The sequence below is a fragment of the Armigeres subalbatus genome, unplaced genomic scaffold, assembly GCF_024139115.2.
Source record: "Armigeres subalbatus isolate Guangzhou_Male unplaced genomic scaffold, GZ_Asu_2 Contig1836, whole genome shotgun sequence".
In the NCBI taxonomy this organism is placed as follows: Eukaryota; Metazoa; Arthropoda; class Insecta; order Diptera; family Culicidae; genus Armigeres; species Armigeres subalbatus.
The window spans coordinates 134,309-151,018 of NW_026942657.1; the positions used below are offsets into that span (position 1 = coordinate 134,309).

Consider the following 16,710-nt stretch of genomic DNA (forward strand, 5'->3'; position numbering starts at 1 on the left):
TACATGTTGATATTGTTATTGTATAAAATAAAAAAACATGTTGAATAAATTATACAAAAATTAACATGTAAATAATTTATTTATCGCAAAATATTTTTAGGTCCCAAATAAAAAACGCGAAAAAATAACCCAAATATGGGTGAAATTCACCTATAAAACGCTCGTATTAAATAACCTAAATATGGGTGAAACGAGTTTACCTATAAGTAGGTAAATTTAAGTTTACCCATAAATACGTATGTGCACTTTTTGGCGATTATAGGTATTCTTCACCCATATTTGGGTGAACTGAAGTAAGCGTGTAGATCATCCTGTCGCTAGTAGCGACTTGCAATTCCACACACAAAAAAATATCATTGGTATAATTGAAAAAAGCATTGGTAAAATTAAAAAGTAGCGTTGGTTCTTTTTCGTAGAGAGTTGCGAAAAATTAAAACTAAAGTCTAGAAACTGCCGTTTTGAAAGTAATTTCAAACTATAAAATTGAAAGTTCAAGCTTTTAAAATAAACTGTAGAACTGTCAAATCGAAAAAATATGCACAGTAAAAAAGAAAGAATGATATTGTTTGTTTCAAATGGTAATATGGGTAATATTCTTATTAGAATAATCAAAACATGACAAATTTTGAAGAAAGGAGAAATATTGAATTTTATTTCCAATCATTTTCAATTTTGAAAAACGGGAGATTCCTCTCCTGGCTGTCCTCCGACGCTGATGGTCTCGATCCGCGATTTCCTCAGAATCACTGCAGTCGCCTGGCCGTTTGTACTTTTCGACACCAATTCCACTAAAATATATTCAAATGAACCAAAATTAATAGGTACACGTCATACATAAGTTGTTTTTGTGCAAATGGCAAATGCAGTAACATTGGAAATTTGCGTAATATTGTTTTAAGTAAGAACATGTTCTTACTGTTCAACGCTGATGAACATCCAGGTTCAGGTCAAGGATGGTCAAATTCCCGTTCCACAGTACAAGCTGGTCTTTCAGGAACCATTTTTTTCAGGACTCATTTTTTCGATTAGATGGTCCAACAAGAAAAAGGAAAGCTTCAATGAGATCGACATTCCTCGTAGAGGTAATCACTGCGGGTCACTGCAAACACAAAAATTTGAGAATAAAACACAAAACACCTCAGATTATTGCCGTGGAAGTGACCACTTACCTTCGGTTTATCGTAGCATGGAACTTCCGATTCAGCATACACTTGAGTTTTGCGGCAGGGAGAAAACCGTTAGGTGGTGATCATGGCGGGAGACGGCAAACTGCGGTACGAATGAGTCGTTTCCAATAGGCTGGTGAAATTAATAAAGACAAAGAAAACATTATTTATCGCAATTTTTAGAAACTGTGGCTGAACCTTCTTCAGAACCTACCTTTCGTTCAATATGTTCAATGTAGTCTTTCTTAGCAATCCGAAAATAAAAATTAGCACCTGCGCTGCGGACATTTTAAACTAATTTTGCAGTGGGGCGAATTTTGATTTTGTTTTGCACTCTGTTTTGATGGCTACTTTCGCACAAACATTTTTTTGTGGATTTGACATTTCTATATTTCTTACACTGAAAGAAAAACTTTTAAATTTACACTGAGTGCAGAAAAAAACACTTTCAAATTGAAAATATAACTTCCAAAGTAAAAAAAGAACTTTTAATTTTAGGAAAACAAATCAACTTTTAAATGTAAAGTGTAAAACATTTATGAAAACCATTTTTGTTTTCTCTGTGCATGTCACAAGATTTCAATGGGGATCCTTTATCCTAGGTGGATTAATCTGGGTTTTTGTTAATCTGCTTGGTATTGTCTAGTAGCCTGAAAATTTGAACATATCGACATAAGGAGAGTAAATCCAGAACAAAACATGATCAGAAAACCCAAAAAACAAATCTGACAATTATTGTATAAAATCTGGGCGTATACAATTCTGTAAGCTTCTTATACAGATATTGTATTAAAATAATACAAATCTGTATTATTTCAATACAATAATTGTATTAAAATCTTCCGAAATTGTATATGCCCAATTATTATACAGTTTCTGTGAGGTTCTTATGCAGAACTGTATAAAAATCTGCCATCTGCTGGTTGGGTGAACACTTCGAGATGAGACTTCTACACAGATCGAGATAAAGAACATCGAGATGTAGAGAATCGATTGTATTTTTTGGATTTTTGTAGATGCGATTATCTTTTATAAAAGGTTTGACCACCATGACTTTTCGAACATAGTGATTTTGGGACACCCTAGTCATCATCCAATGATTTCGATTTATAGATTTTATTATCAGAAATGGAAATAAATGCTGCATAATTGTAATTGGATCACGTGTGAACTTGACTAAAAAAATGTATTTCCGACGGAAAATACAAATCAGCATAATGGCTGTAGCAATTGGCAATAGCGTTAAAACTAAATCTAACAGTAAAAATGCTCTTAAAGATTGTACGAGACCCATTAACCTATACAGGGTGTCTATTCATCTATAAAAAGAAAATTCCCTGATTTTTCCAGGTTTTTCCAGGTGTTTTACATTAATTTCCAGGCAAAAACAAACGTGCCATATATAGATTTTAGCAGCGAAATGATCAATTCAAAAAAGCGAATATTGCGAAAAATATGATTTTAAAGAATATTTTGGTGGCTTCACAAAACAATGTTGTAAATTACTTAAGAAATTCCTCCAGGAATTTCTTCGCAAGTTCACCCAGAAATTGCTTCAGCCATTCAATCAAAATTCCTTCAGGAATCACATAGGAAATTCCTCCAGGTATACCTTTGAAAATTTCTCCATAGATTCCATCGGAAAATCTTCCGGATTTTAAAAATTGCTTCAGAACTTCCTCCAGGATTTAATATGAAAATTTCTTTGCTAAAACTTTAGAAAACATCTCAAGGAATTGTTTCGGAAATTCCTTTAGGGATGCATTTGGCGATTTCTTTACGATTTTTTTAATTCCTTCAGGTGTTTGTTCACATATTATTCTGATTTTTTTAGGAATTTCTTTGAAAATTTAGGATTTTTTTAAATATTATCGAAAATCGCTTTAAATTTTATTTCAGCTGTTACTTAGAAACTTACACTCAGGAAAATCGACACATACTTTATGGCAAAAATCCATGTATTTTAAAATATGCATATCATGCGTTGGCACATAATTAATTGCATACAAATTCACACATGGATACTATGACCCACATGGATAGTATGTGGGAACACTGATAGAATGCATGTGGGCGCATGGAATATATGTGTCAAAAATATGGAATCCATTTCGCTACCCCCATTGCAAAAATCCATGTGTGAACTCATGAATATAATGAGGAGTTTTTTGTGAGTGTAAGAACACTTCTTAAGGAAATGTTCCGGAAACATGTTTGGGAATTATTTCAGGAAATCCTTTAGAACTTCTTACGAAAACTTGTTTAGAAAATGTGTTGATGCAAAAATATGAGAATGCTGGGTCTATGACGTTAGGCATAATGCCTTCTTTATGTCGTGGGGTGTTTTTGGGGCATTTTATGCTTAACATCCTTTATGAATAACGTACTCATGCCTAACGTCCTTATAGCAGACCCCACACGACGGAAAAAGTTTGACAAACTCTTGATTATTGAAGAAAAAGATTGATGGTGTGAGTGTGAACCCAAAATATTGAAGTAAATATTGAGGGAAATCAGAAAAGTTTGATATTCCTTTCAATATTTCCCCTCATCTCCCCCCGCAGTTTGCCCACAGGAGTCGATGACGGTTGAGTGTGTGCGTGTTTTGTGCGTTATACCGCTATTTGATTCGTATTAGTTCAAGAAAAAAATGAGTTTTTCTTCAGCTACGGCCATGCCGGCTAATCAGTGAAAATATTGAAGAAAAGTTTGATGAAAAGTTTGACGAAAAAAGTATTGTCAATATATGCCTCGTGTGGGGTCTGCTTATAGACTAACGCAAAATGAACTCCCCCAAGAAATTATGACGTTTGAGCGGGTCGTATAATGAACGCAAAATGAACTTTTGTTCGAGAAGACGACCCGCTCAAATGTCAAAATCCATCGGGTGAGTGAATTCGATGAACCCCTGCATAAGTCTAGGGGAACTGCTCCTTGAATTCATACCGTGTGCCCATCAATACCATTCGGAAACAAATATTTACAACAAAACGCGACACAAATTAGCATTAGCATTGAGCAATTCGCATAAATTCGTAGGTGGTACTAGCCAAGACTATTGTATGAGAGTAGCATTACTTTCAACCGTTACCTCAGATATTGATTTGGGACTAATCACTATCTCTTAGATGGAAGCATTGCACTCTCCAATAGTCTAGATCTGTCCTGGCCAACGAGTGCTGAGGAAGGGAAAGGATGGTTAGTTGGACACCTACTTAAGAATGATGCAGAGATCTCCACGACCTCTCATAGGTGCCACGGGAGGTTTTGAGATTGTGTGGAAGGTTATAACAGTAGGAATCGTTTAGGTAGAACGAGAAATACAGAAAGAACTAAGATTGAAATACAAAGTAGGAAAGGGACGAGCCTGGAATTGAACCCACGACCTTCTGCTTATATGGCAGAAGCGGTAGCCACTAGACCACCGAGCTCGTTTACAACAAAACGCGACACAAATTGAGCCTAAATTGCCTGTTTTGGGAATGTTATTTATATAGAAGCATGTTATTATGGAACAGATACCCTAGCTGTTCGCGTGACCAACATCTAGTTTGTTTTAGTTTGTGATCAACATGTACCTAGTTTGCTTGGACCTAGCAGCCAAGGTACCGGTACACATAAAAAAATTCCATGGTAACAATTACTATTTTGTAGACTACGCCATGTTTTTAAAACAACCACAAATTTTCAGTTAAATTAACCATGCATTCGGACAAATTGATCACTGATTCAGTTCATGTAACAACATTCCACAGTTGATTTTTACTGCGCGCATGGTAAAATCAAACGGGTTTGTTGTCTGCTGAAAATCGTCGGTGCGTATACTTAAATTAACCCTCGGAATGGTAGTTTCGACCGCAAGTTTTTTTGCGTGTACTATAAGTTTCAAACGGCCAAGTTATAGCCTATAATAGTCAAGTTAGGCCATTTATGATCATAAATATCATGATAAACAGCATTACCTGATGCCATCCTCATACCTCGCTTAACAATTGATTAGGGCCTACAATGTAAAGTAAACAAATTCAATTTTAACACTCTTCGATAGTATCCCCTAATAGCTACTAATAGTATAAAAATGTTCCGCATCTTCAATTAAATTACTTAGAAAAAACTAATTTTTGATTGGGCCTTCAACGTGTTCAAAATAAGTGTAGGCCCACCCTAAAAAACGGCCAAGCTACTCGTTTTTTTCTGTCTGGGATAAGCCTTCTCCAACTTCGGGCCGATAACGGGTATTTTTTCCGAACCGTCATCGACCCGACCTCGGAGAAAGAAAATTTCCCCTCCCGAAAAGCCTTATCCCGTGTTTACTTTCGAAAAATGCCGTAAACAAAGGGTCTATGAATGACAAACAAATACAGAATGACTTATCAAGAAGGCCTATTCCGGAGAAACAAATGAAAATAGACTTAAAGTTTTATTTTAACGATTTCGACACATTTTTGCATGTTTTCGATGCAATTAAGGTTATGGATGGATAGATAGTGTTGATTATGTGCTTTTAGGAGTTTTTGCTGCCTAAAATATCATAAATCTGGGAAATAGGAATAGAAATTGTGATGCATTTTTTTCGAACAGCATTTTCTCAATGTTTACGTTTTGGCTGTAGGCCCTTTTCAAATGTTACGCGAGATACATTCAATTTTCTTTCTCCGCTTTAAGGTGATTATACCAGCCACCTGGCACGACGCCATGTTTCTGTAGCCAACATCTCAGTGTAAAATTCATGATGGTATGTGTTTTGTTTACAAGCATCACATTTGATTCTCATTAGGATACAGAACTGTCAGTGGGATACGGTCGCGCAATGTTGGCTGCAAAACAAACCTATTGTGTGAGATAGGGATGCCACCGGGCTGGATTATACAATGAAACCCGTGGTGAATTTCAAATTCACCACACGTTTATCTACATATATTTCCAAAAGCCCTAATCTGGCGTAATAGCACAGACAAACAGACATAACACTCGTCAAATTTCCATCGTTCACTGATTTACTAGTCAATTCAAATAATATTAGTTGGCCAATCGATCACTAGGGGCGCGCGCATCGGATTTGGTAGAGTTTGACGTTTGCTCACTACCGCCATCTGGATCGTGATTTACCCAATTAACTGAAATCAACAGATGTCGTTAGTGTTTGAACGACGATGAATTTGATAAGTAAATGTTCAATGTGTTATGTCTGTTTGTCTGTGGTAATAGTTTGCGTACAGTGCCGAAACTCAAATTATGATTGTTCAGCATAACTAAGCAACCTAACAGCATAACTAACTAACCATTATTTCAGGCCCATACGCGTTATGGTTCTTTCTTCTCGTGCTCTTGAAAAAATATTGGAAAAGGACATGGTTTACAAAATGGCCGATTGCTGGCTTTATTCTATGACTAACATGTTAATAATTAGGGTAACCGTACCCTTAGTGGAGGTAGCACCAACCTGGGATGGGACTTGCAAAGAGAAAAAAAATGTAACCCCATCTGCTACCAGGCAATCGGTGTCACGAACTGTCAGACAGCATCTTTAGTGTGAAAGTATTGGTATCCCTCATAAAGTATTTCGTGTGATTTTGTTTTACGAGTACTTTTTCACTTTGAAAAGTATTCAAAAATAGCCGGACAGCTCAATATTGAGCAATTATGAATATGTGTTTTATTCCCGATATAGAAATCATTACGAAAACAAGTTTACAAATCCGCAAATTGCAAACAATTTTATTGTGCTCAGAAGAGTCCACTCGGGGCTTAGGTGAAACAGTCAAGGAAACAGTTGAGAACCGTTGATCAACTGTGATAAAAAGTAGAACAAGTGTCAAAACAAGGAAAAAGAAGCAGCGTCTTTGCTTGTCCCGTCCCAGGCACCAACTAGTTTTAATGAGATTTATCATATTTATACACTTTACGATGGTTTCAGTTGATGCGCCGTGCTTCAAATATCTTGTTAAATGCAACTTATCTTAATATTTCACCTGAAAAACTATTAAAAACAATGATTTTCTTTAACAAAATTGACTCCCTTGCACCTATAGTGGTGCAACTGTACCAATAGTGGCGAGTCTCATGTCATGGTACTTGAGAACCACTGATACGTAACATGCTTCAAGTCAATAAATCATATACTCAAATTACTCATTTCGATCAATGCACTCCAAAATGCAAGCTATGAAATTGCAACCATGGTCCAATGCACCGAATGAACACAATGACGTTTGAGACGGGCGCTGTTTACTAAAAATGAACACTTGCATGAACTCGATGAATGAAAAAGTATTCATTCTAAGTAAACAGCGCCCATCTCAAACGTCAATGATGAACTCGGTGCATTGCACCATATGCGGCGCCTGAGCCACAGTTATAGAATTCTCTTTCTTACCTCTTTCGTTCTAACGTAAGGTCTAGCCCAACACATTACGGGTAAGACCACTGGGCACCAAAATTGTAAGATGAGCACTTTTTACAAGTGTCACTCCAGTTGTCTCTTTTCTACCAAATACAGCATGTAGATTGTGTAAGCTATTTAAGACGTGATCGAGAATACACCCGATTCTGTTTTTACACAGATTTTTTTTACACGGCCGTGTAAAAAAAATCTCATGCAAAATTTTTGCAAAGTTGCTCAATTTTGCATGATTCGTCGAGAAATCATAAAACTTTACACGGATTGATATTACACGGATTTTCAAATTTTGAACTGAAAACTTTTTTTACACCATAGTAGGGATACTGAACTAAAAGAAAAGTCCTTCTCCATGATTATTACATGACTCGCGGAACAAACCTGCAACACTCATAAGAAACCAATGGATAGCACCACTATGGGAACCAAAATTATTTTTTACCGCCACTAAAGGAACAGTGTACCCATAGTGGTGCAAGCAATATTTGGTAATTTTTTATGTTAAATGACATCTATCTCATTTTTTCAAGCAATTTTTTTAGTTTATCTATTGACTAAGATATTAAAGCTGTAAATTTTCCATAATCATCAATTTAAAAAAAATATTTTCTTTTGTAGATCTACTAATACCTCCACTAATGGTACCGTTACCCTATCAGCCTCTTTTACAGCCTGAGAGTTCCATGTACACTGAGCCAAAGATTCATCTCTTCAGTGTCTGAGCCAGCCACCTGGCACGACGCCATGTTTCTGTAGCCAACATCTCAGTGTAAAATTCATGATGGTATGTGTTTTGTTTACAAGCATCACATTTGATTCTCATTAGGATACAGAACTGTCAGTGGGATACGGTCGCGCAATGTTGGCTGCAAAACAAACCTATTGTGTGAGATAGGGATGCCACCGGGCTGGTCTGAGCACTGATATGCACGCGCCCTTTAACGAAAAGCATACGGTTTTCGGATGATTCGCTTATGGTTGATTCGTCGTCAAATGAAGTGAACCCGTATGAGTGTCATCCGAAAACGAGATGACTAGTTTTTCAAAACCGTATGCAATGCGTTTTAAATCAAGAAGGTTGTCTATCGAAAAAAAAGGTTGCATTCATATCACACGGGCAGCAGGGACTATGTCCAAGGGCTTGACGATCCCTCCCCAGGCCATCTGCGAGTTGTGGGGCTTGCCTAGGATGTGGTGGGGTTTGACAGTGGGCCCTGTTAAACCTCTATAAAAAGCTGCATGTATCCGCAAGTAGGCTCCACCAAAACGACCGTGTGCCGCTCAAAGCGCACAAGCCCAAGTCCTGGTGTTAGGTGGGACGCTAAACAGCCCTCCGACGAGACAGGAGGTTTGCGCAGGCCCAATAAGCCGCCTAGAAAACCAATCATTACGAACAATATAAGAGATAATGCGACTCGATATAATCGGCAAAGACCTAGGCGACGAATACAGGATCACGATTGGAAGCTTGGAACATGGAATTGCAAGTCGCTAGGTTTCGCAGGTTGCGACAGGATGATCTACGATGAATTACATCCCCGCAACTTCGACGTCGTGGCGCTGCAGGAGATTTGCTGGACAGGACAGAAAGTGTGGAAAAGCGGGCATCGAGCGGCTACCTTATACCAAAACTGTGGCACCACCAACGAGCTGGGAACCGGCTTCATAGTGCTGGGTAAGATGCGCCAACGCGTGATTGGGTGGCAGCCAATCAACGCAAGGATGTGCAAGCTGAGGATTAAAGGCCGTTTCTTCAACTATAGCATCATCAACGTGCACTGCCCACACGAAGGGAGACCCGACGACGAGAAAGAAGCGTTCTACGCACAGCTGGAGCAGACATACGATGGATGCCCACTGCGGGACGTTAAAATCGTCATCGGTGACATGAACACACAGGTAGGAAGGGAGGAAATGTATAGACCGGTCATCGGACCGGATAGTCTGCACACCGTATCGAATGACAACGGGCAAAGATGGATAAACTTCGCAGCCTTCCGCGGAATGGTAGTTCGAAGCACCTTCTTCCCCGCAAAAATATCCACAAGGCCACATGGAGATCACCTAACCAAGAAACGGAAAACCAAATCGACCACGTTTTAATCGACGGTAAATTCTTCTCCGACATCACGAACGTCCGCACTTACCGCACTGCGAATATTGAATCCGACCACTACCTCGTTGCAGTATGTCTACGCTCAAAACTCTCGACGGTGTACAACACGCGTCGAAGTCGGACGCCGCGGCTTAACATTGGGCGGCTACAAGACTGTAGACTCAGCCCAAGAATACGCGCAGCAGCTGGAAGTGGCACTTCCAACGGAAGAGCAGCTAGGCGCAGCATCTCTTGAAGATGCCTGGAGATATTCGATCCGCCATTGGTAGCACCGCAACCGCTGCACTTGGGCACGGTGCCCCGGATCAGAGAAACGACTGGTATGACGCCGAATGTGAGCAGTTAGTGGAAGAGAAGAATGCAGCATGGGCGAGATTGCTGCAACACCGCACGAGGGCGAACGAGGCACGATATAAACAGGCGCGGAACAGACAAAACTCGATGTTCCGGAGGAAAAAGCGCCAGCAGGAAGATCGAGACCGTGAAGAAACGGAGCAACTGTACCGCGCTAATAACACACGAAAGTTCTATGAGAAGTTAAACCGTTCACGTAAGGGCCACGTGCCACAGCCCGATATGTGTAAGGACATGAACGGGAAACTTCTTACGAACGAGCGTGAGGTGATCCAAAGATGGCGGCAGCACTACGAAGAACACCTGAATGGCGATGTGGCAGACGAAGATGGCGGTATGGTGATGGACCTGGGAGAACGCGCGCAGGACATAATTCTACCGGCTCCGGATCTCCAGGAAATCCAGGAGAAGATTGGCCGGCTCAAGAACAACAAAGCCCTGGGGTTGACCAACTACCAGGAGAGCTATTTAAACACGGTGGTGAGGCACTGGCTAGAGCGCTGCACTGGGTCATTACCAAGATCTGGGAGGAGGAAGTTTTGCCGCAGGAGTGGATGGAAGGTGTCGTGTGTCCCATCTACAAAAGGGCGATAAGCTGGATTGTAGCAACTACCGCGCAATCACATTGCTGAACGCCGCCTACAAGGTACTCTCCCAAATTTTATGCCGTCGACTAGTACCAACTGCAAGGGAGTTCGTGGGCAGTACCAGGCGGGTTTTATGGGCGAACGCTCCACCACGGACCAGGTGTTTGCCATTCGCCAAGTACTGCAGAAATGCCGCGAATACAACGTGCCCACACATCATCTATTCATCGACTTCAAAGCCGCATATGATACAATCGATCGGGACCAGCTATGGCAGCTAATGCACGAACACGGTTTTCCGGATAAACTGACACGGTTGATCAAAGCGACGATGGATCGGGTGATGTGCGTAGTTCGAGTTTCAGGGGCATTCTCGAGTCCCTTCGAAACCCGCAGAGGGTTACGGCAAGGTGATGGTCTTTCGTGTTTGCTATTCAACATCGCTTTGGAAGGTGTAATACGAAGAGCAGGGATTAACACGAGTGGTACAATTTTCAATAAGTCCGTCCAGCTATTTGGTTTCGCCGACGACATAGATATTATAGCACGTAACTTTGAGAAGATGGAGGAAGCCTACATCAGACTGAAGAGGGAAGCTAAGCGGATCGGACTAGTCATCAACACGTCGAAGACGAAGTACATGATAGGAAGAGGTTCAAGAGAAGACAATGTGAGCCACCCACCACGAGTTTGCATCGGTGGTGACGAAATCGAGGTGGTAGAAGAATTTGTGTACTTGGGCTCACTGGTGACTGCCGAAAATGACACCAGCAGAGAAATTCGGAGACGCATAGTGGCTGGAAATCGTACGTACTTTGGACTCCGCAAGACGCTCCGATCGAATAGAGTTCGCCGCCGTACCAAACGGACAATCTACAAAACGCTAATTAGACCGGTAGTCCTCTACGGACACGAGACCTGGACGATGCTCGTGGAGGACCAACGCGCACTTGGAGTTTTCGAAAGGAAAGTGCTGCGTACCATCTATGGTGGGGTGCAGATGGCGGACGGTACGTGGAGGAGGCGAATGAACCACGAATTGCATCAGCTGTTGGGAGAACCATCCATCGTTCACACCGCGAAAATCGGACGACTGCGATGGGCCGGGCACGTAGCCAGAATGTCGGACAGTAACCCGGTGAAAATGGTTCTCGACAACGATCCGACGGGCACAAGAAGGCGAGGTGCGCAGCGGGCAAGGTGGATCGATCAGGTGGAAGATGACTTGCGGACCCTCCGTAGACTGCGTGGTTGGCGACGTGTAGGCATGGACCGAGCCGAATGGTGAAGACTCTTATATACCGCACAGGCCACTTCGGCCTTAGTCTGAATAAATAATAATAATAATTCATATCACACAAGAATGAAATTTGGTAGATAATGGAATGACAATAAAATGATTGTTTCTTGAAAAAAAAATGAATAAATACCAATTTTACTTCATTTTATGTTATAGTTTTTATTTCAATTCATATTGACATACTGTAATTTACCACATTAATTTTAATTTAAAGCATTCTTGTCGATGTTGCTCTGCGAATTTTCCATCGGAATATTGCTGACGGATAAATACCGGAACACCCACGGACCTTTCTGGTGCTTATGCAGAAGTTTATGGCAGCATTCTCGGGCGTGAATTTTGCTGATTTTAACTACTGTTTTTCCTGAGCAGCTCAATATTTAGCATCCGAATGATTTATGAAAAACTGTAAAAAAAACAGACAAAAGAAAGAACTTCAGTATTCCGTTCAATATCCGACTATGTCGATATGGCCGATATATTCAATTTATAAGAAATAAATCATGTACTCACCACAATAACGGAAGTAAACGAATTTACATAAACTAAAAACCTTCCACTGCGTACCTTAAAACATTCGTATTAAATAAATACCGCATAAGAGAACAGATCTGAAGTGCGTGGCACGATGAAACCACAGATAACAGATATTGAGGCTGGCATCCGATACGTGTGTAAATATCCGCAACCGTTAATTCAAATGTATTTTAAATTGGAACTCGTTTGGCAATCGATTGGAGATGGCGCAAGGATCATTGTTATAGAAAGCGCAGCCCGAATGCGGCTGTCAAATGCATTGACTGCGTTCGACGGTTGCTAATCAGCTGCGTCCGTATGTACTGCCGCAATCAGTTGAGTAGATGGCAGTAGTGCGCCAACGTATATCAATTCAAAAGTTTACACGAGATTTTCAATAAAATTTGTTCTAGCTTAAATATCTGTTATCTGTGATGAAACTAATAGGAACAACGCAAATCTTTTGCGGAAAACAACACGAGAACGGCGACAATCTATAGTGATAAGTCAATCAGTAGTAGTACGAAAATGCATATCAAAATCGAATGATTATCGTTAACGGGTAGAATCATAACAAAAATCATAAGGTTATCGGATGATGTACTGCTGCTATTGAGCAATCCAATTATGAAGTGCATAACTTGTTGATGATGGTATGAAAATCATCTGATATTTAGATGATACTTTATTCAATCATTCATAGACGTAGCAGTCACTCTTTTCTTTCATATGAAAAAAGGGGATATGTTTTATCGTTCGCGGATATTACAATTCAGTCGATATAAGGATGGGATTTGGGTTCAGTGTAGCTGCAGCTGTTTTGTCTCGTCCCAGAGACGTTGTTTATAGATAGAGACCCGCAAACAGTGAAGCCGAAAGTACCAAACGAACCGTCGAATGCGGTACCAAACGAGCAAAGTAAACAAACATTTCCAATCGGTACTAAATGCAAGATAGGTATTGTAATCAACATTATAGAAATTATAAAAAAGTTTGAAAAGTTCAGTGAATGAAGATGTTTTCAGAGTTCTCATAGCAAATTTATATATGGTATTTAATCATATTTACTGTTGAATATAAGGAAATGGTGCTAAACAAGAGAAAATATGTAGTTGGAGCAAGCGAAATAACTGCTCACACTGAGAGTCACTTCAAGTTCTCACAATTTTTTATGTTGCCGATCGCACAGAATTTTTTTGTCTGCTGGCCGTGAAGCCAGAATTGCTTTTATTCTCTCCGCGTGTCTCTATATAATACCATCGTCTCTGTCTCGTCCGATGAACATGATTCACTGGTTTGGCGCGATGAGAAATGGAAACAAAATTCTCTCGGCTCTCTCTTTCATCCCACACATGCGTCGAAACGATTCATTCTAACACGATAAATCGTTCGACTTCAAATGTACCTAATGCAAAGAATAAGATTCTAATATTTAAATTAGTGCGGGATATTCTATTTTTCGTGTAGAAAACCCAGGAAATTTACCCATGAATTCCACTAATATGGATAAAGCTGGTTGATTAGTTAAGTTAACATATTTAAACTAATATTCAATATTTACTGAGGCTTTCGATTCGTTAAAAAAGGTGACAAATGTAATAAAAATGCCAAACCAAATTTGATTAGCGTGCTTTTGTGTTGGTATTTGTGAAATGATGCGTTCTTGCGTTCATCAAATTCATTAAACAGTCAAGCAGCTGATTGTTTATGTTTACATTCTGCCGAAACGAAGCAAATTGAAAAGTTTTTAGTATTTTAATCGTCCAAATCACACATTTTCTTACTTTTATTTACGTCAGAAGTAAGTACCTTGGATCAACATTAGCGTTGCATTGAATTTCATAATCTACAATCTATTTCCAGTGACCAGAACTTGCATCGTGCGCGGCTGTAAAAGTAGAGCGAAACCGAAGAGCAACTTCCCAAACTCGATCAAGTTTTTCCACTTCCCTAAAATTGATAAGCGGACCAAAACATTTGAAATACTCTCCACTACCCGGCGGAAAAAGTGGTGCAAAGTGCTTGGACTAGTCGATCACAAACGTTTCGATTATCATGTCGTGTGTTCCCTTCATTTTGTTACAGGTGAGGCAAAGATCTTTATTTTTCAATTTAATGCTTGAGGCAACCATCATACCGCCCCTGTAGGTCAAAGCGCCAAGCTCAATGAAGACGGCCACGTAGATTGGGTTCCCAGTTTGTATTTGGACCCGGAGTCGGCCAGTCATATACCACGGTATGCGCCAAAGCAGGCGTTCGTAGATGTGCCTTGCGATCCCTCCCGAAGACAGTTCGACTATTCGGCTCCAACGGAGCTGATCGAAGACGAAAGCGACGACAGCTACGAGTACGATATAACGGAAATGGTGAAGGAACGGCAGGATCAAAATCCGCAACAGGCATTGATCATCGAGAACAACAGACTTGGAACCGTGCGGGAAGTGGAAATGGATTTCACGAATGATGAGGTGGTTAAAGCTTGCAAGGCTGGAAAGCTAATCGTGAAGAACAGGTAAAAGATGACCAAGTAAGATCAAGCTTACGCATACACTTTGCCAGCTGAATAAATTTTATAATTTTCTATTAAGTGGTGTTTTGAATTGATCATTGAGAAAAGCGGTACGAAGTAACCCTAAAGAGTAATCGTTAATGGTAAAAGCTAGAAAATAGAAATAGGTTAATATGTTACTGTGTTAAGATACTCAATAATTTGACGATAGTTTCTAAAAACAGTGTAAGAAATTGTCTTATTATATGTCTGATTTGTTCAACTGATTTATTATAACTTACAGATTTGGCAAAAAAAAGTCAATCAGATTTTTCTTCCATCTCCTTCCTCAATGCTTCAATGAACTGCCTGCATCCGCCAGGTGCTCCGATGTCGATGTTCATTCGATCTACCAGCCAACGGTCGTTCCGATATTTTGAGTGTGGCAACACCGAGAGCGTTGAATTGCAACACTGTGTCAGAGGGTTTACGTGGAACAAATGCCTATCCCCAAGGACAGCTACAGGATCGGGTTCGTGCTGAATAACTCGCATTCTTTGGTCCAGCAGCTGCCGGAATTGGGTCAACTGTTGAAAGTCGATGCATTCCTGTGTTCGGGATATCAACCATTGGATTGGATGACTGTGCGATGTGGTACGCGTTGATCCCCAGTAGAGGAAATAATCGTTGGTGAAGGTATGAAACAGGTCAAGGATTGGAAAAAGGTTTGGCTTGAACACCGTATCGGGAAACACTATTTCCTTTAAGTTTTCGATCACCGATTGGATGTACTTATTCGGCGCGGATTTTAGATTGTAGAAGTAAACCAAGGAAATAACCCCACCGACGTGTTCCAATGCTTCCTGCTGAGTTTCGTACTCATTGTTGAAATGGATCACGTGCACCTCCAGTGGAAGGTGAGCGTTGTCTATGGTGTGAGCACTTCCATCAACTGCTGTGTTGCCCCAATGGAAATGGAGTTGAGAGAAGACGTAACGGCCTGCCAGAGGACCTCCCTCCAGATAGGGTATTGCGTTGTCCGGCCACTTGGCACTGAGAATCACCGTTTCACCGGTATTGGTTAACTTGATTTTGCTTGGAAGCGTGTCGTAGCCATGCCACAGCAATTCCGGTAATGTGAGCTTTTCAGAGCTATTGATGTTGATATCGATAGGCGATGGCAGAGAAGATTCCTTTGCAGCTATATTATCTAATAGCAAATTCGATGGTTCCCTATCTGGTGTGGATTCGGTTTCGGATGATTTGTCACTTGTCAGAGATGATTCGTTCGAGTCTTTCCGAAGGGACATTTTATTTCAGAGAGTGGGAAATTTTGAACTTCTAAATTTGAAGTAAAGCGAATTCCCTGGCTTCCTTTGTTGGAGAAATCAAAATTCAACATTTTTGTGAATAAGTATTGTACCTTGCAACCTCTTGCAACAAAATAACAACTTTTGTGATCATTTTCCAAGGCTCTCATAGATGTGTAAAATTTATCCGCAGTACAAATAGCACGTGTTATCAAAGCATTCGTTATGTCGTTCGTAATAGTTGTTTTTAAAGGCGGCTTATTGGGCCTGCGCAAACCTCCTGTCTCGTCGGAGGGCCGTCGTGTCAGGGCTGTTTAGCGTCCCACCTAACACCAGGACTTGGGCTTATGCGCTTTGAGCGGCACGGTCGCTTTGGCGGAGCCTACTTGCGGATACATGCAGCTTTTTATAGAGGTTTAACAGGGCCCACTGTCAAACCCCACCACATCCTAGGCAGGCGCCACGACTCGCAG

The 16,710-nt window shown here is 40.5% G+C and overlaps 2 protein-coding genes and 1 long non-coding RNA gene across 4 annotated transcripts; 1 reads left to right on the forward strand and 2 right to left on the reverse strand.

Annotated features, from left to right (window-relative positions):
- Positions 1-679: 679 nt before the first annotated feature.
- Positions 680-1,235, reverse strand: LOC134203399 (uncharacterized). The gene is made up of 3 exons (XR_009977591.1): positions 1,170-1,235; positions 917-1,099; positions 680-788 (listed from the first exon to the last, which is right to left on the reverse strand). It is a non-coding gene; the product is annotated as an uncharacterized LOC134203399 (long non-coding RNA).
- Positions 1,236-14,095: 12,860 nt separating this feature from the next.
- On the forward strand, positions 14,096-15,022 carry LOC134203405 (uncharacterized). Of its 2 annotated transcripts, none has more exons than XM_062678278.1 (3): positions 14,096-14,240; positions 14,303-14,524; positions 14,588-15,022. In XM_062678278.1, coding segments are annotated over exons 1-3 (591 nt in total). In that variant the 5' UTR covers positions 14,096-14,239; the 3' UTR covers positions 14,956-15,022. The 2 variants fall into 2 exon arrangements, with proteins under 2 accessions (XP_062534262.1, XP_062534263.1); XM_062678279.1 differs by having other exon boundaries at positions 14,124-14,244.
- A 138-nt stretch (positions 15,023-15,160) lies between these two features.
- On the reverse strand, positions 15,161-16,313 carry LOC134203404 (carbonic anhydrase 1-like). The gene has a single exon (XM_062678277.1). It carries the CDS (start codon positions 16,235-16,237, stop codon positions 15,248-15,250), a length of 990 nt encoding a protein of 329 aa, XP_062534261.1. The 5' UTR covers positions 16,238-16,313; the 3' UTR covers positions 15,161-15,247.
- Positions 16,314-16,710: the final 397 nt, after the last annotated feature.

Excerpts from the sequence above, each read along its gene's own strand:
- LOC134203405 (XM_062678278.1), top strand. Across the intron at positions 14,525-14,587 it reads TTCCCTTCATTTTGTTACAG|GTCAAAGCGCCAAGCTCAAT; the intron begins GTGAGGCAAAGA and ends CCGCCCCTGTAG.
- LOC134203404 (XM_062678277.1), bottom strand. The coding sequence starts at position 16,237 with ATGTCCCTTCGGAAAGACTCGAACGAATCATCTCTGACAAGTGACAAA.